Genomic DNA, 14,529 nt, shown 5'->3' on the forward strand with positions numbered 1-14,529 from the left:
TAATAAGTGTCACTACATGTTTAATTATTTTCTGTCATAAGGCAAGATTCCAAAAAATGCTGTACTAGCTGCAGTTGCAGGTGAGCAGCCTGTTCAGGGTGAATACTGTTGACATACAGATGAGCACGTGAAATTTTAACTCTGCTTTTACAAATAATTGCTGCATATCAGGAAGTATCGGTGCATGAAAATGCATAATTGTAAGGTATGAGGAGGTTTTTTTGCTAATCACATAGGATTTTTAGGTAAACCAGAATTTTCTGGTGTTTCCAAACTTGCTTGTTTTCCAAGCATCTTGTTTGCTTGAGATGGTACTATCTCTGTAGCCCTTCATGGCCCCTCTATACTGAACTTCCCATCAATGGAGAATACAGTTACAGTTGCTTCCAGTCCCACTGCTGAACTGGTGTCCCTGAGAGTACGTTACAGGGAGTGGCAAGAGGTATCTCCCTCCCAGAGATTTAGAGAGTCTACATCATCTTATTTTGAAAGCTGAGCCCATATAACACAGAATCTGGCAGTTGACTCTGACAGACCTATTCAGATCACACCATTCCAGATGGCACTGTTGTGGCTCCATGCTGATCTTGGGAAGGGTTCTTTAGAGTAATGGAAAACTTTGCCTACAGCATCCAGGATGTTTTGTGGTCAGAAATAATATTGCTATATGAGTGTGGCCTCCCAAGAACTAAGGCAAATGTTAGCATACAGCATTATATATGAGAAAAACCATCATCTTCTCCAGTGGTGTTGTCTGGCGTAAATACATATTTACGTACACACGTGAGAGTGAATTTTTTCACTCTCTGAACTGATATTTAAGGATAGTCAGGGATTGTATTCTGAAGGTCCCACACACTAAGTGTCATGTAAAGCAGTGTTTAATTATCTTGTTGGATGTGTTTTGAGTAATTTTATTGGAGGGGAGTGTGAGTGTACATGTAAGATTTTTTTTCTGACATGCAGTGATGAAGAAGTGCTGCCTTCAAAAAAAGTAAAAGGTGGAGCATTAAAAATGAGAAACTGCATGTCTGGTTTCAAATCAAATCAGTTTGAGAAGGCGGGGTTTCTTTCTGTTCATAGCAGTGTTCTGCCCTTAAATGTTGGGATGGAGGACTGGCTTGACTCAAATGAACAAAAATACCCTCCATGTTTGTGTTGGTTATTCTAGGACGTTTCTGGAGGTGTTTTCTGTGGTCTGGGCTATTGCCTAGATTCCTTCTGGGATAAGTATGTTCAGAGCTGCACTTGAATTTCATGTAAAGATAATTTTGAACCTGTTATATTTTTCTTTGATAGCTAATCTTTGTAATAACCCATAGGATTAATGTCTTCCACTTTGATAAAAGTATTGTGACTAGGATTACCTTACAAAATTTACAGGCTGGATTCTGTATCCTGTGTTCAGTACGTGAGATGTTCTGTTGCTTAATTGAAGTTTTCAGGTTAGCTTCACCCCTTCTTTGTTGCTTTTTCTTCTGTATAAAGTAACTAACCAGCTTTCTGTAACTGTTAGTTTATTGTTGTGGTTTTAGCTCCAGTCAGCAACCAAGCACCATGGAGCTGCTCACTCACTGAGCTGCTTCACTGGTGTGAAGAGTAAAAGTGAAGAAACTAATGGGTTGAGATAAAGATAGTTTAATAGGTAAAGCAAAAGCTGTGCGTGGAAGCAAAGCAAAACAAGGAATTCACTCACTACATCCCATGGGCAGGCAGGTGTTCAGCCATCTCCAGGAAAGCAGGGCTCCATCACATGTAATGGTTACTTGGGAAGGCAAACGCCGTCACTCCAAATGTCCCCCCATTCTTCCCCCAGCTTTATATACTGAGCATGACGTCATATGGTATGGAATATCCCTTTGGTCAGTTGGGGTCAGCTGTCCCAGCTGTGTCCCCTCCCAGCTTCTTGTGCACCCGGCAGAGCACGGGGAGCTGAAAAAGTCCTTGGCCGGTGTAAGTGCTACTTAGCAACAACTAAAACATCGCCACATTATCACCACTGTTTCCAGCACAAATCCAAAACATAGCCTTATACTAGCTACTACAAAGAAATTTAACCCTATCCCAGCTGAAACCAGGACATTTATGCACAAAATAGAGCCACAATTGAATTATTATTGCTGTATTAATTTTGTGGTTTGATTATAATTGAAGTGTGAAATAGGGAATGATTGTGTAGTGTTGAAATGCTTATATACTAAACATGCATCTTAACTTTTTATGTTGAGTGAATTCAGTCATGTTTTTAAGGCTGAAATTGATGAGGTTCATGTATGCCATGTGGTGGGCTTTGTCAGCTACATTTATTTTCTTTTCCACTCAAACAGGCAATTGAGCTCTTAAAAAAATAAAAGATGAGCCTTAGGTACGCAGTGGCTTTCAAGGCAATATCAACCAAGTAGAACAGGAAAACCTTTAACTTATTCTCAAATGGGGAGGTACTTTCTACGTGAAAAATATTTGTGCATTATATCTTTGTAAGAAGTAATCTGAAATAAATATTAAGAAATTTTTAGCCTGAAGCTAGTAAAGCCATTGCTAATAATCCACTGAGATTTCTTAATTGGTTAAAGGTAGTCTGTAAATGAAATGCAAATGAATCTTGGTGTTTAGCTTTCAGTATCAAAACAGTACAACATGTAGCATACTGGACAGAAGTGATCAAAGAAACTGCAATCCAGTACAGTATCTTTTCTCATGGCTCTGTCTACTCTTCACTCTGGTCCCTGTCACCTTAGTCTGTCTCTCTTTTCCTTTCCAGTCCTGTATCTCTTTCAGGTTTTGACATATTGGCTATTTTTACTTCCCCCAGTTTTTCATTCTTAAACTCTGTGTTGGCAATGTGTAACTCCTGCTGGTAGATGCCTTGTGAACAAGTGGTGGGAGAACTAAGGATTTGGGTAGGCATGTAGCAGATGGCATGTGTGTGGGAGGGCAGTATTGTTCATTTTGTTTAATCTGCAAAAGCTTAGATTGGCCTTTCTCTGGTCAACAAAAAAATTGAAAACGTTATTTGACACACAGTTCTGTCTTGAAAGGGAAGTGGCAGAATAGGTGTGCAGTGCATCTGAATGAGCATATGGGTCTATGCCTTAGATACTGAGGAAGAAATTCTATTCATTTTTGTCTTTGTAAAGGACATGTTTATAGATATGTGAAATAGGAAAATGCTGTTCCCTGACTTGCTGTTTCCTCTGTGTGTGTTTGCGTGTGTTGGGAGAGAGGAGAATACTTGGTGTACGTAATGTTTGCAACTTGAGTGCCAAGACAGATGTTTTAAATGTCACTGTTCTATTATGCTGATTGTCAGAATTTTGCTCAGAAAAATTATTTTTTAAAAATATTTCAATTAGATATTTATATTCTTGAACTACTGTTTTCTGTCAAGAAAATGTAAATCTGTTGTAGTTCTTCAGGTATTTATGATTCACTTTTAAAGAGTATCTGAAAGGATTAGCTGTTGTTTGCTTATTGTATAATTTTTCGAAAATATTGATTTCTGAATTGTAAATGCTGAATGTAAAGTACTGTGAGAAATCCTATTTTAATTGAGTTTCAATCCAAGTGTGACCTTTTGGTGATAGATCTTACTGGACATTTGATTGGAATTAACTTTTTTCCCTACTTACAAAAAAATACCTTTTTTTCCCTCTCCTCAGAATCAACGAATCCCATCTGACATGGTGTTTCTCAGAACATCGGAAAAAACTGGTATGTTTTGATGACTCAGATTGGTTACGTGATAAGTTCATGGTTGCAGTCAAATTTTAGATTGTGCACTGTGGCCAATTTGAAGTGGTTAAATAGATTGATGGTAGGAGATCTACCTTCATCAGATTAATGGGACAGGGTCCATATGTAGAGAAATATAGTACACTTGGGCTGTAAAACAGGAGAAGTCTTATTGTGAATGTGAGACCTTTACAGATATGTTCCTCTAAATGGATATTTTTATAAATTGTTGTAACAAAATGTTTAGCTAAAATGAATATAGAGTAGTCCTAATATTTACAAGACTACTTGTTTAGTATGACTTGACAGTATTTTAAATGATTTAGACTAATTGTTGTCTTGCAACATACATTTAAATGTCATCTGATTGTATGTTATTAAATTGAAAAGAACTGAACTCTGAACCTACCAATATGTGACTTAAAATATCTTTTTAAAATCTGTTGCAATGATTTAAGAAGTTCCATTGTTTCAGGTTTCTAGCTTAGAAATAATACTGTCTTTTTGGTCAGTCAAAAAAAAACCCCAACAGTTTTCCTGAGAGGGAAAAAAGTACTTCTCGTTAGCACTATTTCTCATCATGTGGTGATAGGGGTGTACTCTACTCTTTGAGAAACAAATATCTCCTTTATAGGAACCCTATAAATTATAGCTGTTTTGATTAAAGTTTAGGAATTACTATTGAATGCCCCCCGTATAACTCAAATGAGTTTCCCTTCTTTATATTACCATTTCTCTTCAGATCCTGAAGAACTGTCTGATATTTGTCAGATAGCACTAAATTTCACAAAGCTAATAGCTGTGATATTGGTAAACCCTGTATTAGTGGCACTTGGTATTTCACCGTGGCACTATCATATATTTCAGGTAAAGGGCTAAATTTGCAGAGATCATTTGCAAGAGAAGACAAAAATATTTCTGATAGACTACAGAACGCTACTAGATCTATATATTTGCAAAAAGAAGTAATTACTGTATGGTTTTTGTCTTGCTAATGATTTTCAAATGCTGATTAGATGCACTAGATAATCTATAACTGGTCTGTATTGACAAAGTTTCTTAATAGTCTGTATATAATCTCCATCTTGGTTAACCACTCTCCGGTTTAGGATACATGGGCTTTTCTCTTTATTCCCTCCCACAATACTGCATTTTATTGAAATGCATAAAGCTTATGAAAACTAAAATCTCCTAGATTCAGCATGATTATAAAAGGATTGGTAATATTTCTGTTTGGGCTACTTGCAATGTCATCTTTTCCTACTGACCCAAAAACTGTTTCACCTGAAACCACAGATCCTAGAAAAGTAGAAAGCAGGAGAGCTTCTGTACCTATAGAAGAATTAAAGTAGGCCACTTGCGTGCAATGTGTAAGTGGTAGAGGGTCAATGTGTTTTGATCCAAAATTTTCCTAGCCTTTACTAGCTATGTTGAATTAGGTGTTAACATATCTAGGCATTTAGAAGCAACCATCATCCACTCCAGCAGGCGTATTCATCAGTTGTAATTTCTTTAAGTGATGTGCACAGAGCAGAAATGTGTAGGGAACTTCAGTAGGTAACATTGTGCAGTATTTGCTGTTGTAGAAGCATCGAAATCGGTTTGGTGAGAGGTAGCTTGCTGTCCGTAATTAGGATCCTTGCAGTAGTTTACAATCAGATGCGTTGGAACTGCTGGAATAAATGAACAAGAACAATATGAGATGGTTGCCTAGCTTGCAACAAATCAAGTTCTTAAGTTATCTATTTTGCACACCTGCGTGATAGCATGTTTTTCTCCTTGTTAATTTTTAAATTCCTGGATTAGGTTTGTGAGGTTGTAAGACACTGTGTAGTCTTCCTTCCCTGTAGTAATATTAGTTGAACACTGGGGCACAGGTATGGTTGTTGATGAACAATACAGGCCAGAAATGCATCTGCGCAGGATCCCTCTGTGTCTTAACTGGAACATACATGAATAGTGAATCTTGAAGGACCACAGTTAATAAGTTAAACTATCTCTTTGTCAAGATATAGATGTGGGGGGGACAGGGTGAATCCCTATGTCAGAGATGTATGAAAAAAAAACATTTCTGAGAATTCATCAAGTCTACTTCAGTCAGCTTGCTTAGAACGTCATAATTAAAATTTTCCTGTAAGAAGCTCCATTAATTTGCTGTCTAGAAAATAAAGCTAATTATTTTAAAAGTTTATGATGTTGTAACAATAGACTTTCCATAATTGCTATTAAAAAAAAATGCTTGTGAGCACTTCGAAAGAGGTTGTGTACCTGCTATGTGAATGTTCATTATAATGTAAAGTGAGTAAAGAGCAAATTGAATGAAATCTTCCCAGAATTCTGATATAAATTATTTTATAAACGCTTCTGCTGCACATGGAATGTGACTTTTAACATTGAAAATTCAGTTTCTATAAGCATGCAACACGTTAACTAGTTATATTGGTGTTGCACTTTAAAAACAAACAAACAAAAAAATCTGCTGAACTTCAAGCATATGGCAGTAATTGTTTTTTGACTGAAGAGTGAACACTTACATCTGTAATTGTTTCTTCCTGGATGTTGCAGTTTTGACTGATTTATGGTTTAATTTATAGTTGACGCTTTAAGTACTTTGTAAAACACATTAGTTTTTGTATGGCTTTATGTTCTATATGTAATTTTATTTTATCTTCTGTGCAATAAAACAGTTTAACTATAACTTGTTACTATAAATCTATGAAGAGTAAAGCAAAGAGTTTGAACTAATCTTAAAATCCAACCCACCCTGTAAGCTTCTTTTGGGGCAAAGTACTATTTTCCAACTTCAATATTTACACTACATATTAATGTAGTCTGTAGCACTGCGATGTCCTATACCTTCAGCCAAAAAAAGAAGCAGTTTGAGTTATAAATGGGTAGTTTACAAAGTTCAGCCTAAAACTATTCTGGCTTCTTTTCATACAAGTATGGTAGCATGGAAGAAATGACAGCGGTGTGTGCTTGTTTTCCTCCCCTTCCACTTCCCACCCACCCCGCAAAATCCACTTTTAGGAATGTTGAGTTTTTTAGGATACTTTAACTCTACATAGCAGAAGCTGAATTTCAGGGAAGCTTATTTTCATAAAACTGAATTCTTATTAGATGCCTTTTTTCTTTATCAGGTTGTCTTTTAGCTAGAATGATATATTATCTGATATAATGAATTGATGCTAATTATGCACATGTCTCTAATTTCTAAAATTCTTATTTTTTTAATCAGACTTTCAGAAAAGTTAGTGTAAACACTAATGTAGGTGGGTCTTTGTTTTGTATTCATGTTTGACAGTCCGTAACATTGGTATTCCTTTCTTTCATGAATGGAGGCAGTTAGATGGCTGTTTAAATTTAAAGTTAGGATTACTTCCTGGGGAGATGGAGCAGGTGGCAATCACCCCTCAGATGTGAACTCTTTGCTGCTGTCAGGCTCCCCATATAACAAGGTTTCCGCAAGATCTTCACTGGCTTCCAAATTGGAAAAGAAAAAACAAACAAACCCTTAAGAGAAAGAAGTCTGGAATAATATCCTGGTTTTAAATATCTGTAAAAAGGGAGAGGAGGAAGGTTAAGGTTAAATCTTGGTTTTGCTCATTACATATGGCAGAGATGACAAGCAACTGGGAGTATTTGTCCCCTTTGTGAGCCTTCCACCAAATTAAAGGAAATGTTCATGCTAAGCCAGTTGCAAAAGATGGTTTAAAGGTGATTTTCATTTGGTGTATAAGCAGGCATCATGCAAAAAACAGTCTACCTTAGTGGAAAGCTGTTACACAAAAGTAGGCAAAATCTGTGTTACACCAACAGAAAGCTCCTTTACTGAAATTAAGCTAAGTGGCCTTTAACATATTTTTCCAGTTTTTTAAATTGCTTGGCATGCTCTCTACATTTTGTTTGTCTATATGCCATCTCAATCATAGATCAAAAGCTAGATGGGACCTTCCAGACAGCATTGTATAACTGTAATTGTCCACAGGAACTGACAACTGAAGCAGGTGTTAATGACTTCAGCATTATGGGAGTATTATCAAAATTACTATGTTTGAAAAGCCAAGAAAAATTTCAAAGATAAACTCTTTCCTTCTCTGGGCTAAAATCCTTGTCTTCCACCTTGGGTTGTGCCTTGGTTCAGTACCTTGGGTGTACTTTGGTTCGGTGACCGGCTTATGATCCAGGTCAGGTATTCCTATGCTAACACACAAAGGTGTTCTGACATGAACTGGAACTCATCCTTCATGAAAATCTGTTGCATACCTGTATAAGACTTGGTATTTCTAGAATGTTTGTGCTCTGTTAATTTTCAAATGTGAAATTCTGAGATGAACACAAATTTGATAGGGTAGCTACAGTGTCAAAAAAGAATGAATGAAGATTAATATTTTTCCTTCAAACTTTTAATCTACCCATGTCCAGTAACCTCAGACTGTTATTATTCATGGGGCAAAAGCTGGCATATGCAGTGGGTGGTTCTAAGCTAAGCACATGTTTATTTTTGCTATCAGTTTTTGCTAGGTCCTAGAACAGATGACTTCTGGAGCAAACAGCTTGGCTTTTCTCTCATTCATGTGGCTCTTTCATCCTCTCATTTCTCACAAAAATTGAAGGAACTTCAAATCCTTGAGATCTTTGGTCTGCCATACTTGGTTGAAATTGGCCACAAGCTGAAAGTTACTGGGAGAAAGATGGCATGGCAGAATGGTATTGTCTGTGGAAATAGGGCTAAATGGGCTATTTGCTAAAGTCTCTGCAGCTGGAAGAGCCAAGAGATAACTAGCTTTTGGGCTTGTGACATGCTCCATAGACACTAGGACTATGAAGAATTGTTTCTCTTCTGTACTGATACTAACTATTCAGGCCTATAAGAGACTAATCGCAAAACTGTTATGCCACTGGTTTTTGTTAGTAGCTTTTTAGGAGGATAAGAATTGTTTAGTCTCAGTTAAACCCTTCTTTTTGTCCTGATGCCCCTCTTGTCACAGATAATGCTTTGAAAAGCAGAGCTGGGTTTTCTCTTCAGCCTTTTCTGGTAGAAGCTGAACTTCCAAAGGGTGAAGTAGAAGTGCTTTTACTGGTCTTCTTCAACTTTCCTGACCATGGTATTTGAACCTTGTACACCTGTCTTTTGCACAGAGTTAGAATTTTTGGCAGAGAGAGTAACAGCCACTGCTTCTGGAAAAAAGTAGTTTTCCCAAGAGTCGGAGTACTGCATTAAGATATTCCTCTTCTAACAAACTTGTAAAGGTTTGTAAAAACTCAAAGTAGAAGTTTAGTAAAATAAGGTCCACAAATGCATTTTAATACAACACCTGTGATAGACTTCTCAGCAGCTACCAAATTGGGAAAAGATATTTTGTGTGTGTGTGGTGTTGGAGGCGATACTCTAGAAAGAGCAACTCCCACTGGCTGATCATTTCCCCTGCTGTCAAGGATGTTGTCATTCACAAATCATCATCATAAAACAATTTTGTTATTGTATGTCTTGTAAATCCAGTATATAGTAATTTACTGGTGTGGACATTCCAAAATACTGAATGTCTGTCACTACAGCTGTGCAATGGAAGCAATAGGGAAATGGGAAATCATTTACAAATTCTCACAACCCTTTGATTCCTTGCAAGGTAATGCCAGTTGCACAGTTGTTACATCTGGTATTTTCCAGGCCTGCATTACATTGTTTTTGTCTTACCTATGTGAGTACTTTACATGGTATTGCAGAATAGTTGAGGTTGGAAGGGATCTCCACATATCATCTGGTCCAACACCCCTGCTCAAGCAGGGCCACCTAGAGCTGGTTGCCTAGGGCCATGTCCAGACAGCTTCTGAATATCTGCAAGGAGGGAAATTCCACAGCCTCTCTGAGCAAGCTGTGCCAGTGCTTCATTATCCTCACAGTTAAAAAAAAAATAATTCTTGTTTTCTGATGTTCAGAGGGAATCTCCTGTATTTTAGTTTGTCCCCATTGCCCCATGTCCCTGTAACTGGGCACCCCTGAAAAGAGCCTGGCTCAGTCTTTGCACTCTCCCTCCAGGTATTTATAGGCATTAATAGGATCCTCCCTGAGCCTTGTCTTCTCCAGGCTGAGCAGTCCCAGCTCTCTCAGCCTTTCCTCATATGTGAGATGCTCCAGTCCATCATCTTCATGGCCCTCTGTAGGGCCTTCTCCAGTATGCCCGTATCACTCTTATACCGGGGAGCCCAGAAGTGGACACAGCACTCCAACTGTGGCCTCACCAGTGCTGAGTAGAGGGGAAGGATCACCTCCCTCAACCTGCTGGCAATACATTGCCTAATGCAGCCCATGATACCAGTAGCCTTCTCTGCTGCAAGGGCGTGTTGCTGGCTCATGATAAATCTGGTGTTCACCAAGATCCCTAGGTCCTTTTCTGCCAAGCTCCTTTCCGGCTGGGTGGCCCCCAGCACATAGTGGTGCATGGGGTTGTTCCTTGCCAGGTGTAGGATTTTGCACCATTTCTTCTTGAACTTTGAGATTCTTGTCAGCACATTTCTCTAGACAGTCGAGGTCCCTCCCATCAAGATCAGTTTCTTAAATTTCACTTATGAAACTCCTTAAAAATGGTGTATGTACTCAGGCATAAATTACTAGTCACAAACATGTTTATATTTTTCAAAATTGTAACAAAAAGAGCAATCTCACTTGTATTAAAATTTGTAGTTAAGAGTTTTCAGGGTTCTTTGATTATAATTACTTTAACAATGGTGTCAATAAAATGTGGGAATATAACAGGAAAATAATTTTGAAGCTTTGTAGCAATTAATTTCTGCTGCAATATAACTGCCTCAGATGTGATAGTTTTTTAACACGTTGACCATTTTACTGGCATAAATATGCAATGCAAGTACAGGCAAAGTCATCATTTATATAGCTTGATTCGCTGTTGGAAGCAGCTCTGAGTAAACTAGTAAAGGCTTACTCCAGAGTCCACCTTCTTAAACAAAGTCTGCTAATTAAAGGAAAGAGTTAATTTGAAAATGAGTCCTTAAGCATTTCACCACAGATGGAGAGCATTGTGCTGGCAAGTGTGTTTTTCTTGTTTAAAAGATCTAGTTTTGTAGATCTGAAAATACATGTATTATAGAACACTTGTATCTTAATACAAAACCCCAAAATCACTGCAAGCAAACATATAATAAAGGTGATGCAAGGAGTATCCATTTATTCTGGAAAGTTAGGAGTAAGTGTTCTAAAAACAACAAAATCGTCTGGGCCCCAGTCTGTTCTGGAACTTCAGATATTTGAAAATCAAACCAGAGGAAAAAATATCAGTTTGGAATTCAGTTGTGCAACTAATGTCACTTTTTATCTCTCTATAAAACCAACTACTGCAGAATAATAAGGCTAAAGGAGTTGCATTTGTCACACTTTCTGGAATTTTCTATCATGTTTAGAAAACAAGCATTATAAAACCTACCTGTCTGGGAAGTAAAACGCTTTGAAAATCTATTGCTATAGAGAATGATAAATGACTAGAGTTAAGTTTTGCACATACGGCCAGATAAAAGTTTATCTTCAGGGCATGAGTAGCTGCCAACATCTGTCCAAACGACTTTAATCTGTTTCTATACTTCAGTTCCTATTCTGTTTTTAACATTTGATTTAACTCGGGCTTGAAGTGTTTTGGTATCTACTTTAAGCTACGGAGTAATAGTGATTCTAGGTGATCAGCTACTCGTTTAAGATATAGTCAGATACTATGAGTGTTATGAAGTGGAAGGAGGAGGACTCCTAATAGTATTACTCTATATTATTGATGTAAAATTATACAATGAAATGTTAGAAGACATGATCGTGTATATCATTTTGTAAGTCTCTTATTTTCTTTGCATACTTGGGTGACTAGCACAATGCATGTGTTTCACTAGATTTTCAGCAAAATAAGCAGTAACGAAGAAATATTTACTATTTATTTCTCATATTAAAAAAAAAAGACTAGTAAGAGTTGAAAAAGTTGATCTGTAAGGAGGCTGTGTATTGTGTTAGGCATAAATTTGCCTCTTCCCACTCACCGGTGATAATGCATTTCCCCCAAATTTCAGGGCATTTTGCGGCTTGGCTGGAGTAGCAGTCTGAACATCTTGAAATCTCAAACAATTGAAAAGCTGACAGTGAGAATCATCAAAGCAGATCTCAGAGGCAGGGCAAGTCGGGCAAACAAGCTATACGTACATTTATAATTGATAGACTATGGATATGTTGTTGAAGGCTTTGAAGATAAAAGACAAAGAAATTACTCTTGCAGAAGTTAGGTTCAAGAATTCATTGCATAGAAGCAGTTTATAATATGTTTCCTGTAAAGTACCTGTTCATAAGATTGATGTCACGCATTATAGTTTTTTAAAGATACTGTCACCTTTTTCTTCTGTTAGATTGTTTAATTGGGGGTGGCTGGGTAGGGTTCTTCTCTTACCTGAAGGCTTTACTAGGCAAGCTGTTAACATTAACTTGGTGATTCTTTGAAATGATTGGAAGATGTCTCTTGGTGGTCTTCATCTTTACTATGAAAAAGGAATTTCTGTATAGCCTATAAAGTTCTGATTATTAGGTTTAATGAGGAGTGATCTTGCAGAAGTTTTAAAGTTCTCTCACTAAAAATGTAGAAATGATCCTCAATTCAATCTTAATGTATTCATAAGGAAAGGAAGGCTTGCAAATGTTAATCTGATTCTGACTTACACGTGGGGCTGACTGGAGTCGGAATGGAATCTTGTGTAACCTGCACTACCTTAGTCTAGCAGCTCTCCTTCCAGTGGTAGAAAACCTAACATAGAGCAACCTGCCTTGAAAGGAGTTGACAGCTGAGGAGGGCACTCGGTTGTCCATAGAAGTGCTATGGCCCATGTTGCCACACTGTCGTTGCCCTTGGTACCTATGAAGGGTAAATGAAATTTAGCTCAGACATTTAACTGCTTCAGTTGCAGTTCTGATTGCAGGTGTTCATGTAGCTTTACACAGCCTTCCTCTGTCTGTCAAGTAAATATTCTTAAAATATTTTTAATGTTTTGAGCCTTTACCTGTGGCATCAATGTTATTGTGTGCTTTGCATTAGGATCAGAAGATTGATTTTGATTTTTCTACTGAAATTTAAGCCCAAAATGAAGGAAAACTAGTTAAAAAGTGCTAATTCCTGATTCCACTTCTGTTAGGAGAGGCAGCAATTTAATGATTGCCCCGTATAATATAACTATGGCATATCTGACTCTAAGAAGGATCCTACTGAATCTTTAAGCAAACATGCAGTACTTGCACTTCGAATAATTCTCACATTACATTTCAAATAAGAATCAACATCCAAACTGTAAACCAGAATGTTTTCCTGAGAGACAAATGAGTGCTATGTGTTAAGGACAGATAAATGGAAACTGCCAGCTGAACTCATACCAGAAAAATGATTCAAATAATAAGATATCAAAGTGGACTGTGTTTATGGAATTTAGGCAATTTTCCTGTTTTAGTGGGGCCTTAACATGGCTTGCAGTGGAACAACTTCTGTCTTAAAAGACCGGAACCTCTGGTTGCAAAAAGTTCAGTTTCATCCCTTTTATCTGTCCAGATGTGCAGCACATTTTGTATGAGCAGTCTGTAACCTCAGTGAAATTAGCTTGCTGTAGTATGTTACACTAGGTAGGGTTTTTTCCTACTGTGTTACGATTACTTCTTCTGGAAAATATTTTCATCCTTGATTCATTTGAAGGAAGATGTACCATGTACTGCTCGTTGAGAAACATGCTTCTAATACTAACGTATGTAGTAAATATGACTAATATGTTAAAGATGTGAGCAAAATTGGTTTACAAATGAATGAGCAAGACTGAAAATATTCTCGAGATTCTTGGATTTTAATCAGGGGATGTGTTTGGATCATTCATGGGGCAAATCACCACAGATTATTCCGGTTCTAAATTGTAAAAGCAACTAGAATAGCAGGCTAAGCAAATGCATAAACAGGGAATAATGTCAGTGAAAAATATCCTAGTCACTGTATAAACTGTAACAGTGAAGCTGACATCTGCCAAGTACAGTACTGATTTTCATACCATTGTAAAGTGGTTTTCTGGCCTCTTTCACCTTTTTTTTTTTGATCTGAAAAGTGAGAACTTTTCAGTGTTCTAAGCATTTTGATTTAGTCATTAAACTGAAGATGTAAATAATTCACATAATCGTTTTTGTGTATCACTGGGATTCTCCAAAAACAGATTACTAGTATACATCAGAAGAACAATGGAGCAAAGTGGTGCATCAAATCCTATTAAATGGAAAAGATAAATTAATGCTGCTGAGTATCCTTCTGTGTATCTCAAAATAATATAAATCAGTAAGGTAAAATTTGAGAATGTGAATATAAATGTAGGTATTTTTTAAACTTAGAATATTTTTTTTTGCTATATAAAAGAGACTTCCATAATGTTTTTAACAAAAATAAAAATTCCTAAAGCGTACTGAATCAATATAGCAATTCAAAAAAGATGCAGTGTGATCAAGCTTGGATTAAAAGCATCTGTGTGCTTGTCAATAAGGAACTGTGATGAGTTTGGGGGTATCATATTGACTGTGTATTAATACATGGTATCCTATAAGACCATCAGCTGATTGTTTAGAATGTAAATGAATCTGTTGATGGATCCAGTGACTGATGGCTTAAATTCCAATTAATCAATTGCTTCATCGGTTTCTTAATTCAGATCAAATATCTCAAGTACACACAGTTCTTTCATGGTCTTAAGAGAAATTAATGATTTAAAACTAATTTAATCAGTCTGGTATAAATG

At 37.0% G+C, this 14,529-nt stretch overlaps 1 protein-coding gene across 2 annotated transcripts in view; it reads left to right on the forward strand.

Annotated features, from left to right (window-relative positions):
* Nucleotides 1-14,529, forward strand: part of ATP9B (ATPase phospholipid transporting 9B (putative)) — a 169,915-nt gene that overhangs the window by 47,889 nt on the left and 107,497 nt on the right. For both annotated transcript variants that reach the window (XM_064443729.1, XM_064443730.1), the window contains exon 7: nucleotides 3,660-3,711. In XM_064443729.1, coding sequence (XP_064299799.1) covers nucleotides 3,660-3,711 — 52 coding nt within the window. The remainder of the gene's footprint in view (nucleotides 1-3,659; nucleotides 3,712-14,529) is intronic.

The sequence above is a fragment of the Phalacrocorax carbo genome, chromosome 2, assembly GCF_963921805.1.
Source record: "Phalacrocorax carbo chromosome 2, bPhaCar2.1, whole genome shotgun sequence".
NCBI lineage: Eukaryota > Metazoa > Chordata > Aves > Suliformes > Phalacrocoracidae > Phalacrocorax > Phalacrocorax carbo.